The sequence below is a fragment of the Hibiscus syriacus genome, unplaced genomic scaffold, assembly GCF_006381635.1.
Source record: "Hibiscus syriacus cultivar Baekdansim isolate YM2019G1 unplaced genomic scaffold, ASM638163v2 tig00002793_pilon, whole genome shotgun sequence".
Taxonomy (NCBI): domain Eukaryota; kingdom Viridiplantae; phylum Streptophyta; class Magnoliopsida; order Malvales; family Malvaceae; genus Hibiscus; species Hibiscus syriacus.
In genome coordinates this window covers 1,684,200-1,693,848 of record NW_024061944.1, presented here as the reverse complement: position 1 = coordinate 1,693,848, position 9,649 = coordinate 1,684,200, and the positions used below count along the sequence as shown (strand labels likewise).

Sequence of the window (9,649 nt, the reverse complement as noted above, 5' to 3'; positions counted from 1 at the left end):
TTATTTCGTCAGAGAATATGTTATCATTGCCCTATTATGTCACTCATGTCCCTCGGACAGATATATCAGTACCTATTTTTCACTATTCACATGAAGGCGCGTTCCCGGGGGCGCGCCTTCCATTATTTCGTCAGAGAATATGTTATCATTGCCCTATTATGTCACTCATGTCCCTCGGGGACACTAGATATATCAGTACCTATTATTTCACTATTCACATGAAGGCGCGTTCCCAGGGGCGCGCCTTCCATTATTTCGTCAGAGAATATGTTATCATTGCCCTATTATGTCACTCATGTCCCTCGGGGACACTAGATATATCACCTATTATTTCACTATTTACATGAAGGCGCGTTCCCGGGGGCGCGCCTTCCATTATTTCGTCAGAGAATATGTTATCATTGCTTTATTATGTCACTCATGTCCCTCGGGGACACTAGATATATCAGTTTGAATAACTTAAATTTAACTTCTTTTGAAAGTTCAACAAGTTAAGAATAACTTAAATTAAAACGTTATGTGAAGTTTGAATAAATTAGATAAAATGTTATGGATAAATTGAATAAATGTGAAGTGATAAGTTGATTGTGACATTGAAACTGTATGGAATGAGCATTGAAATGTGACATTGAATAAATTGCCAATTCACCCCTCTTGGCTGATTCCGTCGATCGATGAACTCAACATAAGTTGATTTTAATGTATACGTTTTAATATATGTTAATGATAAATCATATGTATGGATAATTTAATTTCAATTTAAGTATTGTGAACTATAATTGGAATATAACTTTTAATTTCGAATACAATTGGAATATTAAGTTGAAATTTAATGTTAAATTTCGAATACTATAATTTATATTTTAAATTTAAATTTGAATAATATTATTTTTATTTTTATTTTAAATTTCGAATAATATAATTTGTATTTTAAAAACATTTATCAAACATTTAATGTTAAATGTGAATAAAAAATAACATTAAAAAATATGTATGTAACAACCATGAAACATTTAAATAATAACCAAATTACATAAAATTCTGAAATTTAATTATTTAAATAACATTAAATATAACTGGATCACCGATGCGTGTATGTAACAACCATGAAACATTTAAATAACATAACCAAATTACATAAAATTCTGAAATTTAATTATTTAAATAACATTAAAATAATGATCACCGATGTCGTCTTGAAGGGGCTGAAGGGCCTATATAAAATAACGACCCTGGAGGAGTGCTAGTAACAATCCCACCGCTCCCCGGGAATGTGGAATTGTGAAAACATTGGCATCGATGTATGTGATCCAGATGAAGATTGAGGTGTCTGCGGAGAAGCACCACCAGCCAAATAAGATGCATATGAACCATATGCTGGATCATTACACATAGTCGTATATGCACCTCCATATGGTATAAAACCCTGCGGGCTAGGCATGTAACCTGGCGGGCTAGGAATGTAACCTACGGGCTCGGAATGTAACCTGCGGAGATGGCATATAAACTGGTGGGCTTGGCATATGAAGTGGAGGGCTGGGCATGTACCCCTGCGGCTCGACGAATAAGGATGGGTGGGACTGATGCAGAAACGGTAGCGCCTTCTCTCCGTCCACGTATCGGGGGACGATGATATTGAGACGGTTGAACGTCTTCTCGCGCCTAGGAATATTAACCCTCGTGCTTCCGCCGAAAGTAGAAACGGCTTCCCATTTTCATTAAACCTGTCCATTAGTTATCTGTAACCATATGACCGTTTCAGCGTAATATTGTCGAGGGGCCAAACAGTGTATATCGGTTCTCCCAAAGCGCAATCCAACTCTGTGTCTCACCACCCAGTTAACATCTTTCTTTCCCGTCTATCTATGTTATGCACGTCGTCTAAATTTCTAGGAGCTCCAGGAATATATTGAGTACAACCATACTGACGGAGCACGCGATCAACTGGATGCCACTCAATAATAGCATAACATATAAGAGGTATAACCGATATCCATACCTCTAATGACCCACTAAGGTGGGGTGGGATGCAAGGTTTCACTTCATCGCTCGCATAAGGTATCCACTGAAACTGAAATATAATATACAATTCAAATAAAAAAATATTCTAATATATCTAACATTTTAAATTAAAATATTAATAATTAAACAATTTAAAAACATACCTCAGACCCAGCTTTCGTATCAATAAGTAAACGAATTTCCTCTAACCCAGTAGGTATACTTTTATGGTCTTTCTTTTCATCGACCACCTATGAATATAATATAAACTAAATATCACCCTATTAATTGAAAATATTTAAATCAAATTTAGTTCGAAAATTACCTCAACAATAAGAGGAATACGTATGGTTCATTCACGATCGGGCATAAGAAAGGCATGCGGAACCACGCCCATGATATAGAAGCAGAAGACATCCACCGATAGCAGTTTTCTTATAATTCGTCGCCCGACACATTTCTCTAAAGAGAAATGTCAAAACTGCAGCACCCCAACTATATCTTCCAGCTTCATCAAAATCGATCAGATGCCGCAACCACATACAAGCACCTGGTTGCGAGATTTGTCGGGCATCAATATTCCTCCAATTATTCGTAGAATATATGCCCGAGCACATGCCTTGCTTGATCCTCTGAAGCATTTTCATTAAAACCTCAAAATTAGCTTTCAACCAAGATAAAGCTATTTACCTCCATTAAACTCTGGCGGAGCAGCTCCAAGATAATCAATGCACATTGATTGCCAATCACCATCCGCCATACCACACATCATATTTCTGTCGACGGGAAGCCCCAGATGCATAGAGACATCCTCCAATGTAATTGTTACCTCTCCACATGGAAGGTGAAAAGTGTGTGTCTCGGGCCTCCACCTCTCAATCAGTGCAGAAATTAGGACAGGTTCGAGTTTGCAACCGCCTATAATTGTTGCATATACCCGAACCCAGCAGAAGCCAAATATGGCAAAATACATTCCGGTGTCGGTATACGTGAATTTTTAATAAAAGTTTCTAAAATACGATCAGCATCCTAATAATATATTATAAAAAATAAAAATTAATATAAATTCATAATAACTTTAAATAAAAATAAATTTAAATATTACATTAATTATAAAAAATATTACCATATCGCTAAAATGTCTGGAGATATGATCAATATCCAATCGCAACAGCATTTCGTTTTCCATTATAACTGTAGACAAAACAATATAATTAACAAAAAAAATTAATAATTTTAAATAAATAATAATTATAAATATTATTTTAATAAAAAATAATATTTACATAAATATTAATATAAAAATAATAACTATTTAAAAAATACTAACATAAAAATAAATTTCTTACCACTAATAACAAATTTAAAACTCAAATAATTGAAGAATTTGAGTTATATAAGAGAGGAGAAGATGATTTTGGTGTGAAGAATGAAGGAAGGTTGAGAGGGTCTATATATGGGAGGAGGAGGGATAGTTAGAAAAAACGGATGGGGGCATTTATGACATTTAATGGAAGGTGCGTCCCCGGGGATGCGCTTTCCACACGTGTCTGCTGATATGACAAAGGCGCGTCCCCGGGGACGCGCCTTTCACACGTGGCATCCAACTCAGCGAAAACATGGGTAAAGCGCGTCCCCGGGGACGTGCCTTTGCCAACTCAGCAGAAAAGGTGCTAGTTTTGGAAATATTGGTCAAACGGTATTAGAAAGATAAAATTAAAAACAAACGGTGTCAGTTATGTAATTTAGCCCTATATTATATGCTTTTATGGGAAGCATCGCCAAACTAGTTGAGATTTGACAGCATGCGTCCTTTCCAACTATTTTTGATGCCACCCCCGCAATCCAAATTGTGAGATAATTGCATATACAATAACGAAACAGGACGCCTGTCTAATTAATGATTCCATGTCATTACAATAACAATAACAATAACAATAACCAAGATGACATTTATTAGCATGCAAAAAAAAAACCTTAATAGCAGACCATATTGTTACTGTGCAAGTACAGAGAAGGTAGACTGTCCTAACTGCGCCACAAGCCCACAACATCAAATTTGATTGAGAGATCATGGGAGTGTTTGATTTTTTTACATGTTCTTTGACAGCGCCCCAGCAGCAAATAGCAGATTCCTTCTAGAAAACTGACCCAAACATAAAGTTCACCGTATTTATCATATACACACGCGATTATACAGACAATATTAAGAAGGCGCACACACACCAAATGGAAATAGAAGCATCAGATTCCAATGAAAAATTTTACCTGCAAACTATACACCGGAGTGGACTTGGTTGCAAGGGTTTTCAACAATCTCAGCCTGTTTGTATTCCCACTCCTGTTGATTCAAACCAATTTTATCACATAATTAATAATTATAAGAATATATGACACGAGACTATAAATATATCACAACCAAATTTGTTCTCCACTGCTGAAAACCTACTTTTCTTCATTCCTGGGGACCTTTGCGCTTGTTGTTACATCCCACAATTTTACAGTGCAATCAGCAGATCCAGATGCCAGAAGTGAACCTTCGCAACTGAATGTTCAAGAACAGGGAAGAAAATGTTAAGAAATTCAAATGTGCAATCGTCTGAAACCTGCTTTACGTAAGAATTTTCAAGACATGATTTGGATTATCTAGACTAGAAGGTAGGTTTTTCACCTGAAAGCTAGTGTCCACACACACGAGGTGTGACCCATCAAAGGTGTAATGCACCTTCCGCTTGAAATGTCCCACATCATGATCATGCCATCTTCATCACCAGATGCCACATATCGACCATCAGGCGAAATCGCTAATGACAATATCATACTTCTATGACCAATGAAAATTCGAACGCATTCTCCATTTTGTACATCCCACAACCTGACTGTTTTGTCACTAGAGCCAGTGGCAATATAGTTGCAGTTTGCATGCCATTGCACACACTGAAACAGAGGTTGAACAATTTTTGATCAGTTGAAATATAATACAACCTCAAACAAGAGCATGTACCTTGCTTTAAAAAATAACAACCAGAAAACTCTGCAAGATATAAGCTTTTATCTGACAGGGAAAATGGTGCAACTTTTTTATGGGGTCAGATCTAACAGAAAAGATTGGCCACACATTTGATTATAAAATTTAGAACAGCATGTCAGAGAAAGAAAGATAAAGATAGAAGCCTACTTACATCAACATCAGACAAGTGCCCTGCCATTATTCTCAAAGGTTGTATTCTGTCCATCGACCATATCCTTGCCGTTCGATCATGAGAAGCACTGGCAAAATAGTGACCCGCAGGACTAAACTGCAGGGAGGCAAGGACATCAAACATATTAGAGGTAAAAACAAAAAGGAAAAAATGTCTTGTTCTAAAGAATGAAAGGGAGTGGAGAACTTCAGAAGTGGTATTTATTGTCAAACACCCATGGAAGATCAGATGTACCTGAACATCCCAGACAGGATAATTATGACCCTTGTAGCAAACAAGATTTGCATTTAGTTTTGTGCTCCATAAGCGAACTGTAAGTCCATGTTTTTAAGGTTGCAAGAAGTTTCAATATAGGAACAAGAGCAAACTATTGAAGGGAGGTGAAGAAACCGAGATGTGAGGGAAGACAAGCTCTATGAGAATGCAATATTGTATGACATACTTGTGGTATCTGCTGAAGAAGAAAGAATAAAATCACCAAGAGGACTAAAGGTGGCAGAATGAACTGGTCCTGAATGACCTTGAAACAATGTATATGACCTTTTCCCACCATTTGGCCCCACAACATGTTCACTTGAAATAGAATCATTTTCAGCCTGCAAAATAGCTGACACCATACTTTCTGTCAAACAGAAATATAAACAGGTATATTAGAATTGTAGAGTAATATTGAAAGAGATATCCGGATTTTTGGGATAAAAATTCAACAAAGACTCTGCAGTTGCCGCGCGCAGGGGGGGGGAGTTAATTAACTTTCTGACTTACAACTGCCACCTTGTTGGCCCAGTTTTGCCATATCCCAAACCTGTGGGCAGAAATCAAATCAGCAACCAATATGTTTCCTTAAAAGGAAAAGGACACCAATAAAGAAGAAATCATATATCAGGCAAGCTATGATTTAAGATGCAACCTTCAGTGATGAGTCTGAGAAACCTCCAGCAACCAAAGATCCATCCTGGGATATTGATGAACAATTCAAACTGACACAAGTATAATGCACGTTAAGCATCTGAAAGCATTTAAAAACGAAGAAGACTATTATTTATGGACATTACCCATTATGTGCGTTTAGGAAAGTATAAAAGCTGACAGATGGCAATAAAACACTGCTCAATTGTACACGATTTCTTAAATCCTCAAGAATAGACTGCTCTACTTCTGTTGACCTGAGGCAAGCATTAAAAAAATAATTTAAAGAAACAACATACGCACAGCATAGCAAAACAAGACTCGAATTAAGAATAATATAGAGATGTCTATTCAAAACTTATTTCCAACCATATATAGAACCCATTAAGAACTTATTATAACAAGCATGCTAATAGAAGCGATGTACATTCAAGCTCTTTTCTCCATCTCTCTCTCCATTTTTCTCATTTCACAGAGTAAAGAAAAGGAAATTGATAATTCTATGGCGGTTTAATTCAGTGAAAGTTTAGCACACTCTGTTAAGAATCAATCTTACATCTTATAAGAAAGATCAAGAGGGAATTACTGAATGTACATTAAGGGCAAAGGGAGCTTTGATTTGACTCGTGGTGCAGCAGGAGTTGTGCTAGCCTCAGGACGAGCACTTTTTGCTGTTGCATTAAGAGATTTCTCCTTTTTCAACTTTTTCGTTGAAGCACCTTGCTTTCCACTTTCAACTGATCTTTTCTGAACAAGAAACAGATAAAACAAATTAAAGAACAAAAACCTGATTCTGCCATTAATCAAACAATTTCATAATCCTACTACAGTATACTTGAACATCATCTAAAAACTAACAAAAGTAAAATATATTCATTCAAGTGCTGAAGGAATATAATGAATTGTTACAGGACCTTTTATAGAAAAAAGTACCTTAGTCTCATCTACATCCCCCTCTTTGTTCTCTTCTTCTGTCTTTTCAGAATCAGAAAGCAAACCTCCTGCTTTCTCCAAGCGTTCTTCTAGGGAGTCTTCAAGCAACTATGAAATGTATAAGAAGCTCAAAGTTAAAAAAAGACAATTATAAATATGAGAATAAGTATGCAAATGTGTATTTAAGTGGAGTACAAATAGGATTCAGTATAGAGCTGAAGGCAGCAGGAATCCTTTTACTTTCACTAATGGAAGGAGAATTATATCTGCAAAATCCATAGATAATTATAAGACCAATTCAGCAACTCACTCCCCAATGTATTTCTTTCTGGTTTATCTGATTAGCTGCGTCCTGGCAGCTTCCAATAAGTGTTACAACCTCTGCATCATCAGAAGTGGAACTGGGCTGTCCAGAAGAAACTGGAAGGAAACAAAGAAAACCATAATCAGACAGCACCTCTTTTGCAAATGTAGCAGGCAGAATATGATTAATGAAAATGGCATCACCTTGGAAGTTGATGTGTTCATTGATGACCCCAAGCATTGCAGTGGATTGTGTTTTATGCAAATATTGCAACAGAAGATCATAGGAATACTGCCGAAGTGATTGACAACAAATTCAGCAGTTAAAGAGGAAATGAATAGATACTTTTCTTATCTTATTAGCAGTTACCAAAGAAAGAATTTACAGCTTTTACCTGACATATCTTGATGTTAACTTTACTCTGCCTAAGAGAACGAGAAAATTCCATCTCCTGATTAAGGAAACAACAACTGATGGTGAGTACAAAAAATGGCAGACTCTAGTCAGTGGTATGTAAGTAAAAAAAAGGAAGAAAGAGGACTATGTTCCACCTCCAAATGAGACTGAGAAAGAACCCCTTCCAACTTTTGAAGGTCTCGTGAGTGCATCAATTCATGGTCTTCACGAAAGGTATTGAAGAAAGTTCTAGCTGCAATACAAATCAAAATTATATGAGACAAACTTATCAAAGGTTTGCCCAGTAGAGCCCTCTTCAGGAGGTCAATAACAGCACAGGATACAAGAAAAAAAATCAAAGTCTAGAATGTTTTAATAAATACCCTCTTGCAGATGTCCTTTTGCCACCATATCCATGAACGAATGTATAAAAACAGGATAAAGCACACGAAGCAATTCATGCTGCATGCATTCAAAGACAATGTTATGTCACTGATTCAAACACTCATACACTAGATATCAAATCGATTACCTTATATAAATCTAGCGAACTATAAGTCCATGACCTCAGTTTACTATACCCATCCTGATAACGTGCCACATCATCCTCCGACCTGTAAAAAAGCAGAGTGATAAGAAACAAGGAAAAGAAACCTACAATAAACAGTGAAATTCAACCAAAAAAGGAAAGCATTCTTCTTCTACACAAAAACTATCTCTCTATTTAGCATTTTTTACTGCACCATTGAAACAGGCATTCATGTTTAGCAAACATGAGACTTATCTTAATCCGACATGTAATTTAGGTCATTACGTTGGAAATTGCTTAGTTAGGAGTCAACGTTTGCATTTGTTTGGAATGTTATCGAACCCAACTTCTACCAATTACCACTGTTCCACATAATCTAAACGAAGTTTCAATTCTGAACTCTTCCCCTAGCCAGAACTAAAGTAAAACCGAATATGAACACCAAACACTGAATCCGCACTATAGAATGCTAGCTGCTAACAATAGCAGTTAACCAAAACGGAGGAGATTAGGAAATTGGTGGAATTTGAGAGTTAGGGTTTGCATTTGAACTTACTGGGAGAAGCGGTGAATGAACTTAGCGAGTTCAGGGTCGTCGTGGAAATTGATAGGAGCGGAGTCCTTGTTCTGAAGATCCTCTAACAATTGCTCCGCTTCTTTGAATCCTTTCTTCTTCAAATAAGCCGCTACGAAGTTATTCACTGCTTGCATATTTTCCATTGTTGCTTTTTCTCTTCCACAACCCAAAAACTTATCGAGTAAAACCAAACATACGCTTTCGTCTTCCCAATTTTTTCTTCTATGCTTCGCTTGTTCCCCTGAACTATGATTAAGTAGGGATTTTTATATCTGGGTTCGGATCTTTGTTAAGTCCATAACTATTTGGATCCTTTTTACTATTTCATGGGCTCACTACTAATAGTTTTATGAGCCCAAAGTAATAGATTGAATCACATATAGGGGGTCCAAAGTTCGGTTTTAATCGTATTTATTAGGGATGTGCAAATTCGGGTACCCGGATTTTCGGGTACCCGATTTCCGGTACCCGAAACTTCTGGGTCGACGATTTCTCGGCCCGTGTCCCGACCCGGATGTTACGGGTACCCGGTAATCGGGTACCCGATACCCGGTTTTTAATTTTTTATTTTCAAATTATTAATTTAAAAAAATATATACACAAATTTAAATGTTCGAAACTTCGAATTACATACTCTAATATCCGAACATAAAATTTAAAAGTTCAAAATACAAAATATAATAATTCATAATATAAATAATTCATTATATTTTATATAATTATATATAAAAATTAAAAAAAAAATAAAAACTAACCGGATACTCAGGTAACCGGGTACCCGGAAAAACTAGATTTTG

General features: G+C 36.4%; 1 protein-coding gene across 2 annotated transcripts; it reads right to left on the bottom strand.

The window, feature by feature from the left end:
- Positions 1–3,971: 3,971 nt before the first annotated feature.
- LOC120150630 (transcription initiation factor TFIID subunit 5-like) lies at positions 3,972–9,080 on the bottom strand. 2 transcript variants are annotated; one of them, XM_039163280.1, is made up of 19 exons: positions 8,832–9,080; positions 8,279–8,360; positions 8,130–8,208; positions 7,902–7,999; positions 7,745–7,801; positions 7,554–7,641; positions 7,357–7,466; positions 7,047–7,154; positions 6,709–6,860; positions 6,260–6,370; positions 6,115–6,184; positions 5,970–6,009; positions 5,647–5,811; positions 5,439–5,515; positions 5,184–5,300; positions 4,673–4,938; positions 4,451–4,546; positions 4,270–4,342; positions 3,980–4,147 (listed from the first exon to the last, which is right to left on the bottom strand). In XM_039163280.1, the coding sequence occupies exons 1-19, from the start codon at positions 8,993–8,995 to the stop codon at positions 4,094–4,096; spliced, it is 2,007 nt and encodes a 668-aa protein (XP_039019211.1). In that variant the 5' UTR covers positions 8,996–9,080; the 3' UTR covers positions 3,980–4,093. The 2 variants fall into 2 exon arrangements, with proteins under 2 accessions (XP_039019203.1, XP_039019211.1); XM_039163272.1 differs by having other exon boundaries at positions 3,972–4,147; positions 5,184–5,515.
- Between the last annotated feature and the right edge of the window lie 569 nt (positions 9,081–9,649).

Bases quoted from the DNA above. Each gene is read 5' to 3' on its own strand.
- LOC120150630 (XM_039163272.1), bottom strand. From the start codon at position 8,995: ATGGAAAATATGCAAGCAGTGAATAACTTCGTAGCGGCTTATTTGAAG. The intron at 8,361-8,831 runs GTAAGTTCAAAT...GCTTTTTTACAG, and splicing joins TTCATTCACCGCTTCTCCCA to GTCGGAGGATGATGTGGCAC. The intron at 6,010-6,114 runs GTTGCATCTTAA...TTCTGCCCACAG, and splicing joins TCTCAGACTCATCACTGAAG to GTTTGGGATATGGCAAAACT.